This window comes from Pristiophorus japonicus, chromosome 6 (assembly GCF_044704955.1).
Source record: "Pristiophorus japonicus isolate sPriJap1 chromosome 6, sPriJap1.hap1, whole genome shotgun sequence".
Lineage (NCBI taxonomy): Eukaryota > Metazoa > Chordata > Chondrichthyes > Pristiophoridae > Pristiophorus > Pristiophorus japonicus.
The window spans coordinates 145,336,305-145,363,067 of record NC_091982.1 but is presented as its reverse complement, the minus strand read 5'-3'; the positions used below and the strand labels follow the sequence as shown (position 1 = coordinate 145,363,067).

The following is a 26,763-nucleotide window of genomic DNA, read 5'->3' as shown; positions in this document are numbered from 1 at the left end:
CTTATTCTGAGACTGTTCCCCTTGGTTCTAGACTCTCCAGCCAAAGGAAACATCCTCCCTGCATCTACCCTGTCAACCCCCCTCAGAACCTTATATGTTTCAATGAGATCACCTCTCATTCTTCGAAACTCCAATGAATATAGGCCCAATCTACTCAATCTCGCCTCATAGGACAGATCTCATTCCAGGATTCAATCTAGTGACCCTTTGTTGCACCCCCTCTAAAGCAAGTATATCCTTCCTTAGGTAAGGAGACCAAACTGCATTATTTGGATTTTCAGAAGGCATTCGATAAGGTGCCACACAAGAGGTTGTGGCATAAGATCAGGACTAATGGGATAATATACTAGCGTGGATAGAGGATTGGTTAAAGGGTCAATGGAAGGAGCAGGAAATGGCACAGGGCACAATTCCAGGCCCTCTCCGGGCATACCAGGTCTCCGTGTTTGGGACTTTGCAGACGTTGATGGGAATCAGTACCTGAAGGTCCCAATAAGATCTGAATATCCTGAGGTGAAGAGGTGACCTGGGAGGTTTGGGCCAAACCCCTGGACCTCGTGGACCCTCTGGCCAGCAGAAGATTGGGACAGACCATAGTGCCTTGTTTCTCTAGCTATCCCTGCACAGGGGCATCCAGCTAATGATCCGGGAGGAAAATAATTGGGAGGACAGGAACACGCCTACCAGCTGATTGACATTGATGTAATTGGCCTGCTCCAACTGCTGGCTTGGACTGTGATTGGCTGCGCCTACAGTCGGTGTGGGATGTGATTGGCTGCGCCTACAGTCGGTGTGGGATGTGATTGACTGCGCCTACAGTCACTATGGGCTGTGACTGGCTGCGTCTACAGTCGGTATGGGCTGTGATTGGCTGCGCCTAAAGTCGCTATGGGCTGTGACTGGCTGCGTCTACAGTCGGTATGGGCTGTGATTGGCTGCGCCTACAGTCGGTATGGGCTCTGATTGGCCTGCTCCCACAATCAGTGCCTGCTGTGATTGGCTGCTCCAACACGCGGTACTGACTGTGATTGGCTGCTCTTATAGGCAGCGCTGACTGTGATTGGCTGCTCCGACAGGCGGTGTTGCCCAACTCGAAGTCTCCAAGAAAACCCTGGAAATCACAAGAGAGCCTAAAAGGGGCGGAGGCCTGGTGAAATGGGTCTCCTTGCTTTTTTCCTCATCTTTGCACTTGGGGGAATGGACGGTTCCCCAGGTACAAGAGTCCAGAGAAACTACCCTTATACCTATTGGAAGTTCCAACAACTCCAGCAAATTAAATATCTCCCAAAACAGTTAGCGGGACTTCCTGGATTTGAATAACTGTACACCACATTCGAAAATAACTGGCTCTCATACACATACGCGGACTGAACACACCATCTATGTTTATGCCAAATTGGCTTGGCTCCTCCGTCAAACTTCGTGGGCAGCCCACAAAACTGGGACTGAGTCACACATGGACCAAGACTCTTGCCCGAGCTAGGTTTAAAAAAAATTCTTTATGACTCATGACTCAATGAAGCTAAAACAATCTGTTTCACTTCTGTCAAAGGCTCACGGACAGGGATTAACCTGAAATGGTCGTAGGAAAACTCCTCCAGTGTGTAGGGCTTGACCTTCACTTCCGGCTCCTTCACCTCGGCTCGGGCATTCTGGGCTGCTTGGCGTCTCTGGTCAGGTGACATGAGTATCAAGCTCTGTCAATGAAATAAGAACAGGACGTATAAACTGGCGCGTTCCGAACTTCTGACACCGCGCGAAAGCCTCAGTTCGGCGTTGCAGGCGAGAAAATTGCTAATCCGCTCAGAGGAAACACATTTCCAATTTCATTTGGGTTTCCTGCGTACAAACAAAGGCGTTTTCTGATCATTGGCAGCTGATGTGACATGGGACAGGAAGCATCCCCAATACGCGCGGGCTGGCATTGAGCATCGGAGGAAAGGATGAGCCTGTGCGCCTGGTACAAAAGGCCAGCAGAGTAAAACCTCACCCTACATCAACAAATCTGATATATGGTGTAAACATCCCAGTGATAGTACTTGTAAGAGCGAAAAATCTTAATCGGGGTAAAGTAATTCGGTTTAATTAATATATAAAGTAAGAAAGACTGAGAGTAAGGTTTAAAATGCTTTCATGGTAGAATAGCTGAATTAGGCAAAACATAGAAGGTCAGAGAAATTCTCTTAGGAGATAAGAACACCCACAGGATTTATGTAGACAGCACACAGTGATAATGAGAGAAGACTGCCATGTTCCAGTCACACAAGATAACAGACACAAAGCCTCCTTGAAATGTGAAACAGACAGATGGTCTGCCAAGGTTACAGCCTGAAAGCTAGTATGGGAATGCGTTTACAGAAAAGTAACACATAACCTATAGGGGAGGGGGGCTTTTCCCGTAGCAACAGTGATGTACCAATTAGAAATTACTGTAACCAATAGAATCATTAAAATTACTGTAACCAATGATATTGCCTGTAACCTGTATTAACCAATGTATTAGTAGCAGGTGGGCAGGGACTGGTGGCAAATAACCAATGGAACACTTCCCCGTGTAGTTCCACCATTTTGACTGTATTTGAACTGTATAAAAATGTAACTGCATAGCTTGTCCCATGAGATCGGCGTGGAGAGCACTCAGTAACGGTACTGATGAGGCTGGATCTCCCTTAATTAATCAGGTTTTAATAAACAACTCTTTTCTCTATAAAAGGTCTTTCGTGTGAGTGTTATATTTTTAATACTTCACAACATTTGGCGCAGTTGGCAGGATACAACAGGCAGCCTACAGACGAGCGTATACGAATCCATCATGAGTGAATATCTTTAACTACCACTCATAATCTGATGTGGGACGTTACGAGACGTGTCTGTTGCCTGGGGTACCAGAATCTGTGAAAAGTCTGTTATGGTGTAAAAGACTTGGGTGAATTTGGAAGTCATGATAGACACTATCAGAAGGCATCAATGTGGATGTGGCCTCTGAGTTCAAGGGAAACCGGGTACAGGCACCATCAGTATCTAGAATACAGATAAATCGATAAGGGTTTTGATGGTGTAGGGGAAACCAATTAGAGGGACAGTCGGTATCTATAATACAGTTTAAAATCGATATAAAGTCGGTGAGACCGTAGACACCGGGGTTAGAAGATACAAATGGGAAGACGGTCAGTATCTGAGAATACAGTGAAACCGAAATAAGGGTAGACGTACCAAATTGAGTATGGCGTGTAAAGATATACTAGATTAGTAGATATTTTTCGGACGACCATAAAAAACCTGATAGTGACTATCTTAAATGTAGTATGGATCCAAAAATAGAGCCGGCCAAACAATTAATAAGCTTTGTTGAATGAAAAGAGACTTTTGTGAATGTCTGTCTTTGAATGAAAGTGCTTGTGTGATTTTTGATTACGGAATATTTGAGGTGGGAATTAATGAATTTTTCATGTGTGTGAAAGCCTGTTTGAAAAAATGGTAGAGCTGTCTGTTTGTTTTAGCTCCACCCATTTTTTCAGACAGAGTGTAAGTTTTTTTTAACCCTTTGTAGTGTTGTCCTGGATGTGGGAAGTTTTAAGAAAGTGTGAACCTAGAATTGAATTGCATTTTAAGTTAGAAACGCAGGTGCGGATTTATGCGGATGATAAGTTACAGAGCTAGGAAATGCACAAAGGATAGGTTTGTTGAGTAACAGGTAAAAAATGCGTGGTCCCGCTGGTTTTAAAAAATAATTTTGACACGCTCACTTACTTGTCAAAAGAAAATACGTAATCATTGATTACATTGGGTTGAAAGATAATAAATTTAGTCTAAGAATGAGATAAAGAACGGAGAAGGGAAGTCGTAATGCCTTTAAAAAAAGCCTATGTGGGTCTCTCAAGTCTGCGGGCTGGGGAAGCACGCCCCCATTTTCTTTTGTGTAAAACTTTGACGTGAAAGCTTCCAGCTCAGTTAAAAGAGTTTTAGATAAAAGATTGGCAGTACAATATTTGAATTAGGATTTTGAGATATTTCAGGTGGTTCTCTTTGATAAACATTTTGGTGGTATTGGAAAATGTTGGGTTTGGAAAGTACACATGCCGTGTCAGAAGCTGAAGCTTAAAAAGATGTATCACAAAATTGAAGCTACAGAGCAAAAGATTAGAGTTTTTGATGTTCAGCTTCTAAAACAGAAGTTAGGCACATAATTATAAAACAAGTACTTTGCATTCTGTGATCTGTGAATCACTTTAAGCATAAATGAGAAGTCCGATATTAAAAAAAAGTATTACCATATTTGACATTTTGTAATCCAACAATAAATACAAATACTACAAAAGGGAGCAGAAATTAGGATGGGAATAGTGAAGAGTTAATTTTGTTGTGAAGGTTTCAAGTACCACTGGTTAAGAAAAGGCACAACAAAATGAGATACATTTAAATAAAAAGTTAAATCTGATCTCTTTAAAAAAAAGAAATAAAACTGAAAGGTTTGGAAACAATATAGAAATACCTGCAGCGATCAGGTCAAACTCCTGGGCAAGTGGGGAGCTATCTGCGAAAGTGTAAAAGGGACTTTGGGGAAACTAAAATGTTAAAACGGCAGGCTTTAGCAGTTTAGAAAAAAGGACAATGTAAGTTGAACTTGTGACTTCAGAACCACAAAAAGTGAGATGTAATGGCCTTGAAACTGGAACATTTGAGATAACGGAAAGCAGCTTTCAAAGCCTACGTGCTAGACTGTTCTAGTTATGGAAAAGATATTTGAGATAACGGAAAGCAGGATTTAAAGTAAATCCCAAAAAGGCACAAATCAGTACCTGGGACACGAAATATCAAAGGAACTAGGATCATATCCAATGACAGGAAGGAGGCCATTAGGATTATGCCCCGACCAAAAATAGTCCGAAGAATGCGTAAGGGACTGGGGCTCTTTAACTATTGCAGGAATTTTGTACCGAACTTCGTGGCAATTGCAGAACTCATACAGCGGTTAGTAAAAGGGGGAAGACCATCCTTAGAAACTATAGAGTGGGGCCCCGAACAAGACGCAGCTTACGGTAATGTGAAAGAAGCCCTAATGTCAGCTCCAGGGCTGGGACTCCCGAACATGGATCTCCCGTTCCATATATATTGTGAGAACCAGGGAGGCTTCTATGGAGCCATGGTGACACAAATGCATGGGGATAGGATGAGACCCGTAGCTTACTACTCGACACAGCAATCACCAGTGACTGCCGGTCTGTCCAGATGTGTGGCCGCACTGGATTGTGTCACTTGGGCAGTCAAAATTAGTGAGCCTGTCATAATGACAGGAGAAATAATACTACACACAAAACACACACTGGTGGAAATGCTAAATGGGAGGCAGTCCTATTGCCACATGATTGACTTGGATCAGGGGACTCATTTCACAGGTCAAGTGATGGAAGAAACTTGTAGAATATTCGGTATTAAGCAGAAGTTTCACATCCCGTATCACCCCTAGAGTTCAGGGATGGTAGAGGGAATGAATCGGACCCTTAAAACCGCCTTGAGCAAGGCAATGAGAAGGAAGGAATAGTGACAGGAGGAGCCGACTTATGCCCCAATGGGACAGAATCAGAAAGTATGTGAGGGAATTGAGTGAGCAGTGGAAAGGTATACGATAGGAGGTCCAAGAAAGGCAGAAGGAGGAGGATGAAGGCGGTGAGATAACCGCCTCGGCTATCCCCGAGGTGGGGGTGAAAGTAATGGTTAAGGAGGTGGCAGAGAAACCAGGGTTCCCACCTAGGTGGAGCGGACCATATGCGGTATTAATTAGTGGAGATACGTGCGCTTGTGTGAATATGAAAGGTAGGGGCCGGTGGAAGCACTGGTCCCAGCTGAAAGAATATAAAGGTAGAACAGATGGACTTTTTAGAGGATTAGAATGTATATTTGCAAAATTGGGTAATTGCTATAATAAAATGGATCTGGAAAAGGGCACATGCCCGGAGAAACGGTGCAAACAATCGGGTTGAAATAGAAATGGTAAGACTCTAATTAAAAACCTGGAATATCCAGGATGTGTTTTATCAACAGAATGTATATAAACGTGATCACCATCACCCTTCCGATTCTACAAGGACAAAGGACAAGCTACAAAGCTGCCCCGAGGGGGCCCAGAAGCATTTACCCACACCGGAGGGTAAAACAACTACATAAAGCAGCCCCTAGGGGGCGGCATCCGAATGTCATGAGTCACAAGATAAATGGGTAACAAAATGTTACCTGAATATTGTAAACCAGGGGAATTAACCTTGGGAAAGCGCGTGGGAGTTAAACCTGGAACAGAAGTAATGTTGTTATTTGACAATGTGCAGCATGAAATGTTACCTGTGAGCATAAATTTAACAGCCCCTATACCTGCCAGAAAAGTTTAGCCCAAAGACTAAAGCGTTGTACAGACGATTGCTAGACACAATCCTGAGAAAAGCTAGTGACACATCAGGAGCAAGGGAGTATCACAAGCAACTGAGACACAAAGGAGGAAGTCACAGGAGAATTATAGGGAATGATGTATTAACTGGAGTAAGTACAGGGGCCTCTCCTAGTAGATGCACTAGATATACAGGCAATCCAAACAGGAATAGATGGTTTGAGGGGAACGACGGAGGTACTAATGAGGAAACAGGCCGGGATAGGGATAAAATCTTCAGAGTTAGGATCTAAAACATCCAAAATATTGCTAGAGGGTATATCCGTATTGGAAGGCCATGCACGAACAATTAACGAGCTAAATAAGCAGGAACGAGAGGACGATGCTGAGACACATATCATGCCTATGGGAGACGGATGATCGGTCAGGTGAGACACAATATGGATCAGATACAAACCGGTCGAGTTCCAGATTGGATAAATAGCATGCAGTTGAAAGAAATGGCGCAGCATATTGGGCCATTAGATGCCTGCACCCTGATAGGAATGATTAAGGTGTATGCGGTTACAGGAGGATGTAAGGGGAAACAAACCCCTATGGCAGGGAAAGGAAAAATTGTTGTTCATGGTGAGTATTAGGGGTTACCACCTGACCAAATGGGGATTGTAAGAACGAAAACCTTAAATCGGGGTAAAGTAATTCGGTGTAATTTATAAATAAAGTAAGAAAGACTGAGAGTAAGGTTTAAAATGCTTTCATGGTAGAATAGCTGAATTAGGCAAAACATAGAAGGTCAGAGAAATTCTCTTGGGAGATAAGAACACCCACAGGATTTATGTAGACAGCACACAGTGATAATGGGAGAAGACCGCCATGTTCCAGTCACATGAGATAACAGACACAAAGCCCCTTTGAAATGTGTAACAGACAGATGGTCTGCCAAGATTACAGCCTGAAAGCTAGTATGGGAATGCGTTTACAGAAAAGTAACACATAACCTATAGGGGAGGGGGGCTTTTCCTGTAGCAACAGTGATGTACCAATTAGAAATTACTGTAACCAATAGAATCATTAGAAGTTACTGTAACCAATGATATTGCCTGTAACCTGTATTAACCAATGTATTAGTAGCAGGTGGGCAGGGACTGGTGGCAAATAACCAATGGAACACTTCCCCGTGTAGTTCCACCATTTTGACTGTATTTGAATTGTATAAAAATGTAACTGCATAGCTTGTCCCATGAGATCGGCGAAGAGAGCACTCAGTAACGGTACTGATGAGGCCAGATCTCCATTGATTAATCAGGTTTTAATAAACAACTCTTTTCTCTATAAAAGACCTTTTGTGTGAGTGTTATATTTTTAATACTCCACAACAGTACTTCTTTACCTGTTTACGTTATGATGATTTAAGATACCTGATCACCTGAGAGATAAAATGTGCCTCCACCGTAGATGTAACGTCACAACACCAAATCTGTACCAGACACGGAGCTGGTAAGGGGAGCATCGCTTGGTCCTGTAACAGGAGCATCGCTCGGTCCTGTAACGGGAGCGTCGCTCGGTCCTGTAACTGGAGTGACACTCGGTCCTTTAATGGGAGTGATGCTCGGTCCTTTAACGGGAGTGAGCGCTCGGGCTGTAACGGGAGCGTTGCTCGGGCCTGTAACGGGAGCGACATTCAGTCCTGTAACAGGAGTGACGCTCGGTCCTGTAACAGAGTGACACTCGGTTCTTTAACGGGTGTGACACTCGATCCTGTAACAGGAGGGTCGCTCGGTCCTGTAACGGGAGTGATGCTTGGTCCTGTAATGGGAGTGACGTTCAGTCCTTTAACGGGAGTGAGCACTCGGTCCTGTAACAGGAATGAGCACACGGTCCTGTAACAGGAGTGAACACTCGGTCCTGTAATGGGAGTGAGCGCTCAGTCCTGTAATAGCAGTGAGCACTCAGTCCTGTAATGGCAGTGCACACGCGGTCCTGTATTGGGAGGGTCGCTCGGTCCTGTAATGGGAGGGTCGCTCGCTCCCGTAATGGGAGTGACGCTCGGTCCTATAACGGGAGTGACGCTCGGTCCTGTAACGGGAGTGAATCTCGGTCCTGTAACAGGTGTGAACGCTCGGTCCTGTAACGGGAGTGAGCGCTCGGTCCTGTAATGGGAGTGTCACTCTGTCCTGTAATAGGAGTGAGCACTTGGTCCTGCAACAGGAGTGAACGCTCGGTCCTGTAACAGGAGTGAACGCTCAGTCCTGTAATGGGAGTGACGCTCGGTCCTGTAATGGGAGTGAGCACTCGGTCCTGTAACGGGAGCGTTGCTCGGTCCTGTAATGGGAGTGAGCACTCGGTCCTGGAACGGGAGTGAGCACTCGGTCCTGGAACGGGAGTGCCGCTCGGTCCTGTAATGGGAGTGAAACTCGGTCCCTGTAATGTGAGTGAGCACTCGGTCCTGTAATGGGAGCGTCACTCAGTCCTGTAATGGGAGTGAGCGTTCGGTCATGGACTGGAGTGAGAACTCAGTCCTGTAACGGGAGTGTCGTTCGGTCCTTTAACAGGAGTGGCGCTCATTCCTGTAATGGAAGTGAGCACTCGGCCCTGTAATGGGAGCGTCACTCAGTCCTGTAATAGGAGTGAGCGCTCGGTCCTGTAATGGGAGTGAGCACTCGGTCCTGTAACGGGAGCGTTGCTCGGTTCTGTAATGGGAGTGAGCACTCGGTCCTGGAACGGGAGTGAGCACTCGGTCCTGGAACGGGAGTGAGCACTCGGTCCTGGAACGGGAGTGCCGCTCGGTCCTGTAACAGGAGTGACGCTCATTCCTGTAATGGAAGTGAGCACTCGGTCCTGTAATGGGAGCGTCACTCAGTCCTGTAATGGGAGTGAGTGCTTGCTCCTGGAATTGGACTGAGCACTCGATCCTGTAAGGGGCGTGTTGCTCGGTCCCGTAACGGGAGTGATGCTCGGTCCTGTAATGGGAGTGAATGCTCAGTCCTGTAACAGGAGTGACGCTTGGGCCTGTAACGGGAGCACTCGAGCCTGTGATGGGAGTGATGCTCGGGCCTGTAACGGGAGTGAGTGCTCAGTCCTGTAACTGGAAGGTCGCTCGTTCTTGTAACGGCAGTGATGTTCGGTCCTGTAACGGGAATGAACGATCGGTCCTGTAATGGGAGTGAGCGCTCGGTCCTGTAACGGGAGTGTCTCTCGGTCATGTAACGGGAGTGACACTCGGTCCTGTAATGGGACTGACACTCGGTCCCTGTAATGGGTGTGAGCACTCGGTCCGTAACGGGAGTGAGCACTCGGTCCTGGAACGGGAGTGAGCACTCGGTCCTGGAACGGGAGTGAGCACTCGGTCCTGGAACGGGAGTGAGCACTCGGTCCTGGAATGGGAGTGCCGCTCGGTCCTGTAACAGGAGTGATGCTCGTTCCTGTAATGGAAGTGAGCACTCGGTCCTGTAATGGGAGCGTCACTCAGTCCTGTAATGGGAGTGAACGCTCGCTCCTGGAATTGGACTGAGCACTCGATCCTGTAAGGGGCGTGTTGCTCGGTCCCGTAACGGGAGTGAGCACTCGGTCCTGGAACGGGAGTGAGCACTCGGTCCTGGAACGGGAGTGCCGCTCGGTCCTGTAATGGGAGTGAAACTCGGTCCCTGTAATGTGAGTGAGCACTCGGTCCTGTAATGGGAGCGTCACTCAGTCCTGTAATGGGAGTGAGCGTTCGGTCATGGACTGGAGTGAGAACTCAGTCCTGTAACCGGAGTGTCGTTCGGTCCTTTAACAGGAGTGGCGCTCATTCCTGTAATGGAAGTGAGCACTCGGCCCTGTAATGGGAGCGTCACTCAGTCCTGTAATAGGAGTGAGCGCTCGGTCCTGTACTTGGAGTGAGCACTCGGTCCTGTAACGGGAGCGTTGCTCGGTTCTGTAATGGGAGTGAGCACTCGGTCCTGGAACGGGAGTGAGCACTCGGTCCTGGAACGGGAGTGAGCACTCGGTCCTGGAACGGGAGTGCCGCTCGGTCCTGTAACAGGAGTGACGCTCATTCCTGTAATGGAAGTGAGCACTCGGTCCTGTAATGGGAGCGTCACTCAGTCCTGTAATGGGAGTGAGCGCTTGCTCCTGGAATTGGACTGAGCACTCGATCCTGTAAGGGGCGTGTTGCTCGGTCCCGTAACGGGAGTGATGCTCGGTCCTGTAATGGGAGTGAATGCTCAGTCCTGTAACAGGAGTGACGCTTGGGCCTGTAACGGGAGCACTCGAGCCTGTGATGGGAGTGATGCTCGGGCCTGTAACGGGAGTGAGTGCTCAGTCCTGTAACTGGAAGGTCGCTCGTTCTTGTAACGGCAGTGATGTTCGGTCCTGTAACGGGAATGAACGCTCGGTCCTGTAATGGGAGTGAGCGCTCGGTCCTGTAACGGGAGTGTCTCTCGGTCATGTAACGGGAGTGACACTCGGTCCTGTAATGGGACTGACACTCGGTCCCTGTAATGGGTGTGAGCACTCGGTCCGTAACGGGAGTGAGCACTCGGTCCTGGAACGGGAGTGAGCACTCGGTCCTGGAACGGGAGTGAGCACTCGGTCCTGGAACGGGAGTGAGCACTCGGTCCTGGAACGGGAGTGCCGCTCGGTCCTGTAACAGGAGTGATGCTCGTTCCTGTAATGGAAGTGAGCACTCGGTCCTGTAATGGGAGCGTCACTCAGTCCTGTAATGGGAGTGAACGCTCGCTCCTGGAATTGGACTGAGCACTCGATCCTGTAAGGGGCGTGTTGCTCGGTCCCGTAACGGGAGTGATGCTCGGTCCTGTAATGGGAGTGAACGCTCAGTCCTGTAACAGGAGTGACGCTTGGGCCTGTAACGGGAGCACTCGAGCCTGTGATGGGAGTGACGCTCGGGCCTGTAACGTGAGTGAGTGCTCAGTCCTGTAACTGGAAGGTCGCTCGTTCTTGTAACGGCAGTGATGTTTGGTCCTGTAACGGGAATGAACGCTCGGTCCTGTAATGGGAGTGAGCGCTCGGTCCTGTAACGGGAGTGTCTCTCGGCCATGTAACGGGAGTGACACTCGGTCCTGTAATGGGACTGACACTCGGTCCCTGTAATGGGTGTGAGCACTCGGTCTGTAACGGGAGCGTCACTCAGTCCTGTAATGGGAGTGAGCGCTCGGTCATGGAACGGGAGTGAGCACTCAGTCCTGTAATGGGATTGTCGTTCGGTTCTGTAATGGAAGGGTCATTCAATCCTGTAACGGAAAGGTCGCTCGCTCCTGTAATGGGAGTGACGCTCAGCCCTGTAATGGGAGTGAACACTCGGTCCTGTAATGGGAGTAAGTGCTTGGTCCTGTAATGGGAATAAGTGCTTGGTCCTGAAACGGGAGTGACGCACAGCCCTGTAATGGGTGTGAGTGCTCGGTCCAGTAAAAAGGGAGTGACGCTCGGTCCTGTAACGGGAGTGAATGCTCGGTCCTGTAATGGGAGTGATGCTCGGTCCTGTAATGGGAGGGTTGTTCGGTCCTGTAACGGAAAGGTCGCTCGCTCCTGTAATGGGAATGACACTAGGTCATGTAATGGGAGTAAACACTCGGTCCTGTAATGGGATTGAGTGCTTGGTCTTGTAATGGGAGTGATGCACAGCCCTATAATGGGTGTGAGCACTCGGTACTGTAAAGGGAGTGACTTTCAGTCCAGTAACGGGAGTGAGCACTCAGCTCTGTAATGGGAATGATGTTCGGTCCTGTAATGGGAGTGAGCGCTCGGTCCTGTAACGGAAGTGAATGCTCGGTCCTGTAACGGAAGTGAATGCTCGGTCCTGTAATGGGAGGGTCGCTTGGTCCTGTAACGGGAGTGAGCACTCGGTCCTGTAACGGGAGTGACGCTCGGTCCTGTAATGGGAGTGACGCTCAGTCTTGTAACGGGAGTGAGTGTTCAGTCCTGTAACGGGAGCGAGCGGTCGGTCCCGTATCGGGAGTGATACTCAGTCCTGTAACTGAAGTGAGCATTCAGTCCTGTAATGGGGGGGGTCACTTGGTACTGTAACGGGAGTGAGCAGTCAGTCCTGTAACTGGAGTGATGCTCGGTCCTGTAACGGTAGTGACATTCAGTCCTGTAAAGGCAGTGATTGCTCGGTCCTGTAACGGGAGAGTCGCTCGGTCCTCTAACGGGAGTGACGCTCGGGCCTGTAACAGGAGTGAGCGCCCGGTCCTGTAATAGGAGGGACGTTCGCTCCTGTAATGGGAGTGATGCTCGGTCCTGTAATGGGAGGGTTGTTCAATCCTGCAACGGAAAGGTCGCTCGCTCCTGTAATGGGAGTGACGCTCAGTCCTGTAATGGGAGTGAACACTCGGTCCTGTAATGGGAGTGAGTGCTTGGTCCTGTAATGGGTGGGTCGCTCGGTCCTGTAACGGGAATGAGCACTCGGTCCTGTAATGGGAGTGAGCACTCGATCCTGTAACGGGAGTGAACGCTCGGTCCTGTAACGGGAGTGAACGCTCGGTCCTGTAACGGGAGTGAACACTCGGTCCTGTAATGGGAGTGAATGCTCGGTCCTGTAATGGGTGGGTCGCTCGGTCCTGTAACGGGAATGAGCACTCGGTCCTGTAACGAGAGTGATGCTCAGTCCTGTAACGGGAGGGTCGCTCGGTCCTGTAACGGGAGTGACTCTTGGGCTTGTAACGGAAGTGAACGCTCGGACCTGTAATGGGAGGGACACTCGCTCCTGTAATGGGAGTGACACTAGGTCATCTAATGGGAGTAAACACTCAGTCCTGTAATGGGAGTGAGTGCTTAGTCCTGTAATGGGAGTTATGAACGGCCCTGTAATGGGTGTGAGCACTCGGTCCTGTAAAGGGAGTGACATTCAGTCCTGTAATGGGAGTGAGCGCTCAGCCCTGTAATGGGAGTGACGTTTGGTCCTGTAATGGGAGTGAGCGCTCGGTCCTCTAACGGGAGTAATGCTCGGTCCTGTAATACGAGTGACGCTCGGTCCTGTAATGGAAATGAACTCTCGGTCCTGTAACGGCAATGATGCTCGGTCCTGTAACGGAAGTGAATGCTCGATCCTGTAATGGGAGGGTCGCTCGGTCCTGTAACGGGAGTGAGCACTCGGTCCTGTAATGGGAGTGATGTTTGGTCCTGTAATGGGAGTGATGTTTGGTCCTGTAATGGGAGTGACACTCAGTCCCGTAACGGGAGTGAGCGCTCGGTCCTCTAACGGGAATGAACGCTCAGTCCTGTAATGGGAGTGAGCGGTCGGTTCTGTAATGGGAGTGATGCTCGGTCCTGTAATGGGAGTGAGCGCTCAGTCCTGTAACGGGGGTGAGCTCTCGGTCCTGTAATGGGAATGAACATTCGGTCCTGTAATGGGAGTGAACTCTCGGTCCTGTAACAGGAGTGAGCACTCGGTCCTGTAACGGGAGTGACGCTCGGTGCTGTAACGAAAGTGACACTCGGTCCTGTAACGGGAGTGAGCACTCCGTCCTGTAAAGAGAGGTCGCTCAGTCCTGGAATGAGAGTGAGCACTCTGTCCCGTAATGGGAGTGAGCGCTCGGCCGTGTAACGGGAGGGTCGCTCGGTCCTGTAACAGGAGTGACGTTCGAGCCTGTAATGGAACGGTCGTTCGGTCCTGTATTGGAAAGGTCGCTCGGTCCTGTAATGGGAGTGACGCTCAGTCCTGTAACAGGAGTGAGCACTCGGTCCTGTAATGGGAGTGAACATTCGGTCCTGTAATGGGAGTGACGCTCGGTCCTGTAATGGGAGTGAACTCTCGGTCCTGTAACGGGGGTGAGCGCTTGGTCCTGTAACGGGAGTGAGCACTCGGTCCTCTAACGGGAATGAACACTCAGTCCTGTAACGGGAGTGAGCGGTTGGTCCTGTAATGGGTGTGACGCTCGGTCCTGTAATGGAGGTGATGCTCGGTCCTGTAACGGGAGTGAGCGCTCCGTCCTGTAATGGGGGTGAGCGCTCGGCCCTGTAATGGGAGGGTCGCTCGGTGCTGTAAAGGGAGTGATGCTGGGGCCTGTAATGGGAGGGTTGTTCGGTCCTGTAATGGAAAGGTCGCTCATCCTGGAATGGGAGTGACGCTCAGTCCTGTAATGGGAGTGAGCGCTCGGTCCTCTAACGGGAGTGAGCGGTCGGTCCTGTAATGGGAGTGAATCTCGGTCCTGCAATGGGAGTGAAGCTCGGTCCTCTAACGGGAATGAACGCTCAGTCCTGTAACGGGAGTGAGCAGTCGGTCCTGTAACGGGAGTGATGCTCGGTCCTGTAACGGGAGTGATGCTCGGTCCTGTAACGGGAGTGAGCGCTCGGTCCTGTAACGGGAATGAACATTCTGTCCTGTAATACGAGTGACGCTCGGTCCTATAATGGGAGTGAACTCTCGGTCCTGTAAAGGGAGTGAGCACTCAGTCCTGTAACGGGAATGACGCTCGGTCCTGTAACGGAAGTGAATGCTCGGTCCTCTAATGGGAGTGAATACTCGTTCCTGTAATGGGAGGGTCACTCGGTCCTGTAACGGGAGTGAGCACTCGGTCCTGTAATGGGAGTGATGTTCGGTCCTGTAATGGGAGTGACGCTCAGTCCTGTAATGGGAGTGAGCACTCGGTCCTCTAACGGGAATGAACGCTCAGTCCTGTAATGGGAGTGAGCGGTCGGTCCTGTAACGGGAGTGATGCTCGGTCCTGTAATGGGAGTGAGCGCTCAGTCTTGTAACGGGGGTGAGCTCTCGGTCCTGTAATGGGAATGAACATTCGGTCCTGTAATGGGAGTGAACTCTCGGTCCTGTAACAGGAGTGAGCACTCGGTCCTGTAATGGGAGTGACGCTCGGTCCTGTAACGAAGATGACGCTCAGTTCTGTAACGGGAGTGAGCGCTCCGTCCTGTAACGGGAGGGTCGCTCGGTCCTGTAACGAGAGTGAGCACTCTGTCCCTTAATGGGAGTGAGCGCTCGGCCCTGTAACGGGAGGGTCGCTCGGTCCTGTAACAGGAGTGACGCTCGGGCTTGTAATGGAAGGGTCATTCGGTCCTGTAATGGAAAGGTCGTTCGGTCCTGTAATGGGAGTGACGCTCAGTCCTGTAATGGGAGTGACACTCGGTCCTGTAATGGGAGTGAACTCTCGGTCCTGTAACGGGGGTGAGCGCTTGGTCCTGTAACGGGAGCGAGCACTCGGTCCTGTAACGGAAGTGAATGCTCGGCCCTGTAATGGGAGTGAATGCTCGGTCCTGTAATGGGAGGGTTGCTCGGTCCTGTAACGGGAGTGAGCACTCGGTCCTGTAATGGGAGTGACGCTCAGTCCTGTAATGGGAGTGAGCGCTCGGTCCTCTAACGGGAATGAACACTCAGTCCTGTAATGGGAGTGAGTGCTCGGTCCTCTAACGGGAGTGAACGCTCAGTCCTGTAATGGGAGTGAGCGGTTGGTCCTGTAATGGGAGTGATGCTCGGTCCTGTAATGGGAGTGAACTCTCGGTCCTGTAACGGGAGTGAGCACTCGGTCCTGTAATGGGTGTGACGCTCGGTCCTGTAATGGAGGTGATGCTCGGTCCTATAACGGGAGTGAGCGCTCCGTCCTGTAATGGGAGTGAGCGCTCGGCCCTGTAATGGGAGGGTCGCTCGGTGCTGTAAAGGGAGTGACGCTGGGGACTGTAATGGGAGGGTCGTTCGGTCCTGTAATGGAAAGGTCGCTCATCCTGGAATGGGAGTGAAGCTCAGTCCTGTAACGGGAGTTGGCGCTCGGTCCTCTAATGGGAGTGAGCGGTCGGTCCTGCAACGGGAGTGATGCTCGGTCCTGCAATGGGAGTGAAGCTCGGTCCTCTAACGGGAATGAACGCTCAGTCCTGTAACGGGAGTGAGCGGTCGGTCCTGTAACGGGAGTGATGCATGGTCCTGTAACGGGAGTGATGCTCGGTCCTGTAACGGGACTGAGCGCTCGCTCCTGTAACGGGAGTGAGCGCTCGGTCCTGTAACGGGAATGAATATTTGGTCCTGTAATACGAGTGACGCTCGGTCCTGTAATGGGAGTGAACTCTCGGTCCTGTAACGGGAGTGAGCACTCGTTCCTGTAATGGGAGGGTCGCTCAGTCCTGTAACGGGAGTGAGCACTCAGTCCTGTAATGGGAGTGAAGTTCGGTCCTGTAATGGGAGTGACGCTCAGTCCTGTAACGGGAGTGAGCGCTCGCTCATCTAACGGGAATGAACGCTCAGTCCTGTAATGGGAGTGAGCGGTCGGTCCTGTAATAGGAGTGATGCTCGGTCCTGTAATGGGAGTGAGCGCTCAGTCCTGTAACGGGGGTGAGCTCTCAGTCCTGTAATGGGAATGAATATTCGGTCCTGTAATGGGAGTGAACTCTCGGTCCTGTAACAGGAGTGAGCACTTGGTCCTGTAACGGGAGCGACGCTCGGTCCTGTAATGAAGGTGACGCTCGGTCCTGTAACGGGAGTGAGCGCTCCGTCCTGTAACGGGAGGGTCGCTCGGTCCTGTAACAGGAGTGATGCTCGGACCTGTAATGGAAGGGTCGTTCGGTCCTGTAATGGAAAGGTTGCTCGGTCCTGTAATGGGAGTGACGCTCAGTCCTGTAACGGGAGTGAGCGCTCTGTCCTGTAATGGGAGTGAACATTCGGTCCTGTAATGAGAGTGATGCTCGGTCCTGTAATGGGAGTGAACTCTCGGTCCTGTAACGGGGGTGAGCGCTTGGTCCTGTAACAGGAGCGAGCACTCGGTCCTGTAACGGAAGTGAATGCTTGGTCCTGTAATGGGAGTGAATGCTCGGTCCTAATGGGAGGTTTGCTCGGTCCTGTAATGGGAGTGAGCACTCGGTCCTGTAATGGGAGTGACGCTCAGTCCTATAACGAGTGTGAGCGCTCGGTCCTCTAACGGGAATGAACGCTCAGTCCTGTAACGGGAGTGAGCGGTTGGTCCTGTAATGGGAGTGACGCTCGGTCCTGTAATGGGAATGAACTCTCGGTCCTGTAACGGGAGTGAGCACTTGGTCCTGTAATGGGAGTGACGCTTGGTCCTGTAATGGGAGTGAATGCTCGGTCCTAATGGGAGGGTTGCTCGGTCCTGTAGTGGGAGTGAGCACTCGGTCCTGTAATGGGAGTGACGCTCAGTCCTGTAACGAGAGTGAGCGCTCGGTCCTCTAACGGGAATGAACGCTCAGTCCTGTAACGGGAGTGAGCACTTGGTCCTGTAATGGGTGTGACGCTCGGTTCTGTAATGGAGGTGATACTCGGTCCTGTAACGGGAGTGAGCGCTCTGTCCTGCAATGGGAGGGTCGCTCGGTGCTGTAAAGGGAGTGACGCTGGGGCCTGTAATGGGAGGGTCGTTCGGTCCTGTAATGGAAAGGTCGCTCGTCCTGGAATGGGAGTGATGCTCAGTCCTGTAACGGGAGTGAGCGCTCGGTCCTCTAACGGGAGTGAGCGGTCGGTCCTCTAACGGGAGTGATGCTCGGTCCTGCAATGGGAGTGAAGCTCGGTCCTCCAACGGGAATGAACGCTCAGTCCTGTAACGGGAGTGAGCGGTCGGTCCTGTAACGGGAGTGATGTTCGGTCCTGTAACAGGAGTGAGCGCTCGGTCCTGTAACGGGAATGAACATTCGGTCCTGTAATACGAGTTACGCTCGGTCCTGTAATGGGAGTGAACTCTCGGTCCTGTAACGGAAGTGAATGCTCGGTCCTGTAATGGGAGTGAATACTCGTTCCTGTAATGGGAGGGTCACTCGGTCCTGTAACAGGAGTGAGCACTCGGTCCTGTAATGGGAGTGATGTTCGGTCCTGTAATGGGAGTGACGCTCAGTCCTGCAACGGGAGTGAGCGCTCGGTCCTGTAATGGGAATGAACATTCGGTCCTGTAATGGGAGTGAACTCTCGGTCCTGTAATAGGAGTGAGCACTCGGTCCTGTAACGAAGGTGACGCTCGGTCCTGTAACGGGAGTGAGCGCTCCGTCCTGTAACGGGAGTGAGCGCTCCGTCCTGTAACGGGAGGGTCGCTCGGTCCTGTAACGAGAGTGAGCACTCTGTCCCATAATGGGAGTGAGCGCTCGGCCCTGTAACGGGAGGGTCGCTCGGTCGTGTAACAGGAGTGACATTCGGGCCTGTAATGGAAGGGTCGTTCATTCCTGTAATGGAAAGGTCGCTCGGTCCTGTAATGGGAGTGACGCTCAGTCCTGTAAAGGGAGTGAGCGCTCGGTCCTGTAATGGGAGTGAACATTCGGTCCTGTAACGAGAGTGAGCACTCTGTCCCGTAATGGGAGTGAGCGCTCAGTCCTGTAATGGGAGTGACACTCAGTCCTGTAACGGGAGTGAGCGCTCGGTCCTCTAACGGGAGTGAGCAGTCGGTCCTGTAACGGGAGTGATGCTCGGTCCTGCAATGGGAGTGAAGCTCGGCCCTGTAATGGGAGTGAACTCTCGGTCCTGTAACGGGAGTGAGCACTCAGTCCTGTAACGGGAGTGACGCTCGATCCTGTAATGGAAGTGAATGCTCGGTCCTGTAATGGGAGTGAATGCTCGGTCCTGTAATGGGAGGGTCGCTCGGTCCTGTAACGGGAGTGAGCACTCGGTCCTGTAACGGAAGTGAGTGCTCAGTCCTGTAATGGGGGGTCGCTTGGTCCCGTAACGGGAGTAAGCACTCAGTCCTGTAACTGGAGTGACGCTCGGTCCTGTAACGGGAGTGACATTCGGTCCTGTAATGGGAGTGATGCTCGGTCCTGTAATGGGAGGTTTGTTCAATCCTGCAACGGAAAGGTCGCTCGCTCCTGTAATGGGAGTGACGCTGACTACTGTATTGGGACTGAACACTCGGTCCTGTAATGGGAGTGAGTGCTTGGTCCTGTAACGGGAGTGATGCACGGCCCTGTAATGGGTGTGAGTGCTCGGTCCTGTAAAGGAAGTGACGTTCGGTCCTGTAACGGGAGTGACGCTCGTTCCTGTAACGGGAGTGACGCTCGGTCCTGTAATGGGAGTGAACTCTCGGTCCTGTAACGGGAGTGAGCACTCGGTCCTGTAACGGGAGTGACGCTCGGTCCTGTAATGGAAGTGAATGTTCGGTCCTGTAATGGGAGTGAATGCTCGGTCCTGTAATGGGAGGGTCGCTCGGTCCTGTAACGGGAGTGAGCACTCGGTCCTGTAACGGAAGTGAGTGCTCAGTCCTGTAATGGGGGGGTCGCTTGGTCCTGTAACGGGAGTAAGCACTCAGTCCTGTAACTGGAGTGACGCTCGGTCCTGTAACGGGAGTGACATTCGGTCCTGTTAAGGCAGTGAGCGCTCGGTCCTGTAACGGGAGGGTCGCTCGATCCTGTAATGGGAGTGATGCTCGGTCCTGTAATGGGAGGGACGCTCGCTCCTGTAATGGGAGTGATGCTCGGTCCTGTAATGGGAGGTTTGTTCAATCCTGCAACGGAAAGGTCGCTCGCTCCTGTAATGGGAGTGACGCTGACTCCTGTATTGGGAGTGAACACTCGGTCCTGTAATGTGAGTGAGTGCTTGGTCCTGTAACGGGAGTGAGCACTCGGTCCTGTAACGGGAGTGACGCTCTATCCTGTAATGGAAGTGAATGCTCGGTCCTGTAATGGGAGTGAATGCTCGGTCCTGTAATGGGAGGGTCGCTCGGTCCTGTAACAGGAGTAAGCACTCAGTCCTGTAACTGGAGTGACGCTCGGTCCTGTAATGGGAGTGACATTCGGTCCTGTTAAGGCAGTGAGCGCTCGGTCCTGTAACGGGAGGGTCGCTCGATCCTGTAACAGGAGTGATGCTTGGGCCTGCAACAGGAGTGAGTGCTCGGTCCTGTAACGGGAGGGATGCTCGCTCCTGTAATGGGAGTGATGCTCGGTCCTGTAATGGGAGGTTTGTTCAATCCTGCAACGGAAAGGTCGCTCGCTCCTGTAATGGGAGTGACGCTGACTCCTGTATTGGGAGTGAACACTCGGTCCTGTAATGGGAGTGAGTGCTTGGTCCTGTAACAGGAGTGACGCACAGCCCTGTAATGGGTGTGAGTGCTTGGTCCTGTAAAGGAAGTGACGCTCGGTCCTGTAACGGGAGTGAACGCTCGGTCCTGTAACGGGAGTGAATGCTCGGTCCTGTAATGGGAGGGTCGCTCGGTCCTGAAATGGGAGTGAGCACTCGGTCCTGTAACGGGAGTGATGCTCAGTACTGTAATGGGAGGGCCGCTCGGTCCTGTAACGGGAGTGACTCTCGGGCTTGTAACTGAAGTGAGCACTCGGTCCTGTAACGGGAGGGATGCTCGCTCCTGTAATGGGAGTGATGCTCAGTCCTGTAATGGGAGGGTCGTTCGGTCCTGTAATGGGAGGGTCGTTCGGTCCTATAATGGAAAGGTTGCTCGCTCCTGTAATGGGAGTGACACTAGGTCATGTAATGGGAATAAACACTCAGTCCTGTAATGGGAGTGAGTGCTTGGTCCCTGTAATGGGAGTTATGCACGGCCCTGTAATGGGTGTGAGCACTCGGTCCTGTAAAGGGAGTGACATTCAGTCCTGTAACGGGAGTGAGTGCTCAGCTCTGTAATAGGAGTGACGTTCGGTCCTGTAATGGGAGTGAGCACTCGATCCTCTAACTGGAATGAACGCTCAGTCCTGTAACGGGAGTGAGCGGTCGGTCTTGTAACAGGAGTGATGCTCGGTCCTATAACGGGAGTGAGCGCTCGGTCCTGTAACGGGGTGAGCACTCGGTCCTGTAACGGGAATGAACATTCGGGCCTGTAATGGGAGTGAAGCTCGGTCCTGTAATGGGAGTGAACTCTCAGTCCTGTAACGGGAGTGAGCACTCGGTCCTGTAACGGGAGTGAGCACTCGGTCCTGTAATGGAAGTGAATGCTCGGTCTTGTAATGGGAGTGAATGCTCGGTCCTGTAATGGGAGGGTCGCTCGGTCCTGTAATGTGAGTGAGCACTCGGTCCTGTAACGGGAGTGACGCTCGGTCCTGGAATGGGAGTGACGCTCAGTCCTGTAACAGGAGTGAGCGCTCGGTCCTCTAACGGAAATGAACACTCAGTCCTGTAACGTGAGTGGGCGGTCGGTCCTGTAACAGGAGTGATGCTCGGTCCTGTAACGGGAGTGAGCGCTCGGTCCTATAATGGGGGTGAGTGCTCGGTCCTGTAACGGGAATGAACATTCGGTCCTGTAATGGGAGTGAGGCTCGGTCCTGTAATGGGAGTGAACTCTCGGTCCTGTAACGGGAGTGAGCACTCGGTCCTGTAACGGGAGTGACGCTCGGTCCTGTAACGGAGGTGACGCTCGGTCCTGTAACGGGAGGGCCGCTCGGTCCTGTAACGGGAGTGAGCACTCGGTCCTGTAATGGGAGTGAGCGCTCGGCCCTGCAACGGGAGGGTCGCTCGGTCCAGTAGCGGGAGTGACGCTCGGGCCTGTAATGGGAGGGTCGTTCGGTCCTGTAATGGAAAGGTCGCTCGATCCTGTAATGGGAGTGATGCTCGGTCCTGTAATGGGAGTGAGCACTCGGTCCTGGAACGGGAGTGCCGCTCGGTCCTGTAATGGGAGTGAAACTCGGTCCCTGTAATGGGAGTGAGCACTCGGTCCTGTAATGGGAGCGTCACTCAGTCCTGTAATGGGAGTGAGCGTTCGGTCATGGACGGGAGTGAGAACTCAGTCCTGTAACGGGAGTGTCGTTCGGTCCTTTAACAGGAGTGGCGCTCGTTCCTGTAATGGAAGTGAGCACTCGGCCCTGTAATGGGAGCGTCACTCAGTCCTGTAATAGGAGTGAGCGCTCGATCCTGTAATGGGAGTGAGCACTCGGTCCTGTAACGGGAGCGTTGCTCGGTCCTGTAATGGGAGTGAGCACTCGGTCCTGGAACGGGAGTGAGCACTCGGTCCTGGAACGGGAGTGAGCACTCGGTCCTGGAACGGGAGTGCCGCTCGGTCCTGTAACAGGAGTGACGCTCGTTCCTGTAATGGAAGTGAGCACTCGGTCCTGTAATGGGAGCGTCACTCAGTCCTGTAATGGGAGTGAGCGCTCGCTCCTGGAATTGGACTGAGCACTCGATCCTGTAAGGGGCGTGTTGCTCGGTCCCGTAACGGGAGTGATGCTCGGTCCTGTAATGGGAGTGAACGCTCAGTCCTGTAACAGGAGTGATGCTTGGGCCTGTAACGGGAGCACTCGAGCCTGTGATGGGAGTGACGCTCGGGCCTGTAACGGGAGTGAGTGCTCAGTCCTGTAACTGGAAGGTCGCTCGTTCTTGTAACGGCAGTGATGTTCGGTCCTGTAATGGGAATGAACGCTCGGTCCTGTAATGGGAGTGAGCGCTCGGTCCTGTAACGGGAGTGTCTCTCGGTCCTGTAACGGGAGTGACACTCGGTCCTGTAATGGGTGTGAGCACTCGGTCCGTAATGGGAGCGTCACTCAGTCCTGTAATGGGAGTGAGCACTCAGTCCTGTAATGGGATTGTCGTTCGGTTCTGTAATGGGAGGGTCATTCAATCCTGTAACGGAAAGGTCGCTCGCTCCTGTAATGGGAGTGAATGCTCAGTCCTGTAATGGGAGTGATGCTCGGTCCTGTAATGGGAGGGTTGTTCGGTCCTGTAACGGAAAGGTCGCTCGCTCCTGTAATGGGAGTGACACTAGGTCATGTAATGGGAGTAAACACTCGGTCCTGTAATGGGATTGAGTGCTTGGTCCTGTAATGGGAGTGATGCACAGCCCTATAATGGGTGTGAGCACTCGGTACTGTAAAGGGAGTGACTTTCAGTCCAGTAACGGGAGTGAGCACTCAGCTCTGTAATGGGAATGATGTTCGGTCCTGTAATGGGAGTGAGCGCTCGGTCCTGTAACGGAGTGAATGCTCGGTCCTGTAACGGAAGTGAATGCTCGGTCCTGTAATGGGAGGGTCGCTTGGTCCTGTAACGGGAGTGAGCACTCGGTCCTGTAATGGGAGTAAGTGCTTGGTCCTGTAATGGGAGTAAGTGCTTGGTCCTGAAACGGGAGTGACGCACAGCCTAGTAAAGGGTGTGAGTGCTCGGTCCAGTAAAAATGGAGTGACGCTTGGTCCTGTAACGGGAGTGAATGCTCAGTCCTGTAATGGGAGTGATGCTCGGTCCTGTAATGGGAGGGTTGTTCGGTCCTGTAACAGAAAGGTCGCTCGCTCCTGTAATGGGAGTGACACTAGGTCATGTAATGGGAGTAAACACTCGGTCCTGTAATGGGATTGAGTGCTTGGTCCTGTAATGGGAGTGATGCACAGCCCTGTAATGGGTGTGAGCACTCGGTACTGTAAAGGGAGTGACTTTCAGTCCAGTAACGGGAGTGAGCGCTCAGCCCTGTAATGGGAATGATGTTCGGTCCTGTAATGGGAGTGAGCGCTCGGTCCTGTAACGGAAGTGAATGCTCGGTCCTGTAACGGAAGTGAATGCTCGGTCCTGTAATGGGAGGGTCGCTCGGTCCTGTAATGGGAGTGAGCACTCGGTCCTGTAACGGGAGTGACGCTCGGTCCTGTAATGGGAGTGATGCTCAGTCCTGTAACGGGAGTGAGTGCTCAGTCCTGTAACGGGAATGAGCGGTCGGTCTTGTATCGGGAGTGATACTCAGTCCTGTAACGGAAGTGAGCATTCAGTCCTGTAATGGGGGGGTCACTTGGTCCTGTAACGGGAGTGAGCAGTCAGTCCTGTAACTGGAGTGACGCTCGGTCCTGTAACGGGAGTGACATTCAGTCCTGTAAAGGCAGTGATCGCTCGGTCCTGTAACGGGAGGGTCGCTCAGTCCTGTAACGGGAGTGACGCTCGGGCCTGTAACAGGAGTGAGCGCCCGGTCCTGTAATCGGAGGGACGTTCGCTCCTGTAATGGGAGTGATGCTCGGTCCTGTAATGGGAGGGCTGTTCAATCCTGCAACGGAAAGGTCGCTCGCTCCTGTAATGGGAGTGATGCTCAGTCCTGTAATGGGAGTGAACACTCGGTCCTGTAATGGGAGTGAGTGCTTGGTCCTGTAACGGGAGTGAACGCTCGGTCCTGTAACGGGAGTGAACGCTCGGTCCTGTAATGGGAGTGAATGCTCGGTCCTGTAATGGGTGGGTTGCTCGGTCCTGTAACGGGAATGAGCACTCGGTCCTGTAATGGGAGTGAGCACTCGGTACTGTAACGGGAGTGAACGCTCGGTCCTGTAACGGGAGTGAACGCTCGGTCCTGTAATGGGAGTGAATGCTCGGTCCTGTAATGGGTGGGTCGCTCGGTCCTGTAACGGGAATGAGCACTCGGTCCTGTAACGAGAGTGATGCTCAGTCCTGTAACGGGAGGGTCGCTCGGTCCTGTAATGGGAGTGACTCTTGGGCTTGTAACGGAAGTGAACGCTCAGACCTGTAACGGGAGGGACACTCGCTCCTGTAATGGGAGTGACACTAGGTCATCTAATGGGAGTAAACACTCAGTCCTGTAATGGGAGTGAGTGCTTACTCCTGTAACAGGAGTTATGAACGGCCCTGTCATGGGTGTGAGCACTCGGTCCTGTAAAGGGAGTGACATTCAGTCCTGTAATGGGAGTGAGCGCTCAGCCCTATAATGGGAGTGACGTTTGGTCCTGTAATGGGAGTGAGCGCTCGGTCCTCTAATGGGAGTGATGCTCGGTCCTGTAATACGAGTGACGCTCGGTCCTGTAATGGAAGTGAACTCTCGGTCCTGTAACGGCAATGACGCTCTGTCCTGTAACGGAAGTGAATGCTCGATCCTATAATGGGAGTGAATACTCGTTCCTGTAATGGGAGGGTCGCTCGGTCCTGTAACGGGAGTGAGCACTCGGTCCTGTAATGGGAGTGATGTTTGGTCCTGTAATGGGAGTGACACTCAGTCCCGTAACGGGAGTGAGCGCTCGGTCCTCTAACGGGAATGAACGCTCAGTCCTGTAATGGGAGTGATGCTCGGTCCTGTAATGGGAGTGAGCGCTCAGTCCTGTAACGGGGGTGAGCTCTCGGTCCTGTAATGGGAATGAACATTCGGTCCTGTAATGGGAGTGAACTCTCGGTCCTGTAACGGGAGTGAGCACTCGGTCCTGTAACGGGAGTGACGCTCGGTCCTGTAACGAAGGTGACACTCGGTCCTGTAACGGGAGTGAGCACTCCGTCCTGTAAAGAGAGGTCGCTCAGTCCTGGAACGAGAGTGAGCACTCTGTCCCGTAATGGGAGTGAGCGCTCGGCCGTGTAATGGGAGGGTCGCTCGGTCCTGTAACATGAGTGACGCTCGAGCCTGTAATGGGAGTGAACATTCGGTCCTATAATGGGAGTGACGCTCGGTCCTGTAATGGGAGTGAACATTCGGTCCTGTAACGGGGTGAGCGCTTGGTCCTGTAATGGGAGCGAGCACTCGGTCCTGTAACGGAAGTGAATGCTCGGTAATGTAATGGGAGTGAATGCTCGGTCCTGTAATGGGAGGGTTGCTCGGTCCTGTAACGGGAGTGAGCACTCGGTCCTGTAATGGGAGTGACACTCAGTCCTGTAACGGGAGTGAGCACTCGGTCCTGTAACGGGAGTGACGCTCGGTCCTGTAACGAAGGTGACACTCGGTCCTGTAACGGGAGTGAGCACTCCGTCCTGTAAAGAGAGGTCGCTCAGTCCTGGAACGAGAGTGAGCACTCTGTCCCGTAATGGGAGTGAGCGCTCGGCCGTGTAACGGGAGGGTCGCTCGGTCCTGTAACAGGAGTGACGCTCGAGCCTGTAATGGGAGTGAACATTCGGTCCTGTAACGGGGGTGAGCGCTTGGTCCTGTAACGGGAGCGAGCACTCGGTCCTGTAACGGAAGTGAATGCTCGGCCCTGTAATGGGAGTGAATGCTCGGTCCTGTAATGGGAGGGTTGCTCGGTCCTGTAACGGGAGTGAGCGCTCGGTCCTCTAACGGGAATGAACGCTCAGTCCTGTAATGGGAGTGAGCACTCGGTCCTCTAACGGGAGTGAACGCTCAGTCCTGTAATGGGAGTGAGCGGTTGGTGCTGTAATGGGAGTGACGCTCGGTCCTGTAATGGGAGTGAACTCTCGGTCCTGTAACGGGAGTGAGCACTCGGTCCTGTAATGGGTGTGACGCTCGGTCCTGTAATGGAGGTGATGCTCGGTCCTATAACGGGAGTGAGCGCTCCATCCTGTAATGGGAGTGAGCGCTCGGCCCTGTAATGGGAGGGTCGCTCGGTGCTGTAAATGGAGTGACGCTGGGGACTGTAATGGGAGGGTCGTTCGGTCCTGTAATGGAAAGGTCGCTCATCCTGGAATGGGAGTGAAGCTCAGTCCTGTAATGGGAGTAGGCGCTCGGTCCTCTAATGGGAGTGAGCGGTCGGTCCTGTAACGGGAGTGATGCTCGGTCCTGCAATGGGAGTGAAGCTCGGTCCTCTAACGGGAATGAACGCTCAGTCCTGTAACGGGAGTGAGCGGTCGGTCCTGTAACGGGAGTGATGCACGGTCCTGTAACGGGAGTGAT

The 26,763-nt window shown here is 52.1% G+C and overlaps 1 protein-coding gene across 1 annotated transcript in view; it reads right to left on the bottom strand.

The window, feature by feature from the left end:
• The window catches only part of LOC139265812 (unconventional myosin-VIIa-like), a 440,714-nt gene that overhangs the window by 134,008 nt on the left and 279,943 nt on the right, over positions 1–26,763 (bottom strand). The window contains exon 37 of the mRNA XM_070883263.1: positions 1,573–1,697. Coding sequence (XP_070739364.1) covers positions 1,573–1,697 — 125 coding nt within the window. The remainder of the gene's footprint in view (positions 1–1,572; positions 1,698–26,763) is intronic.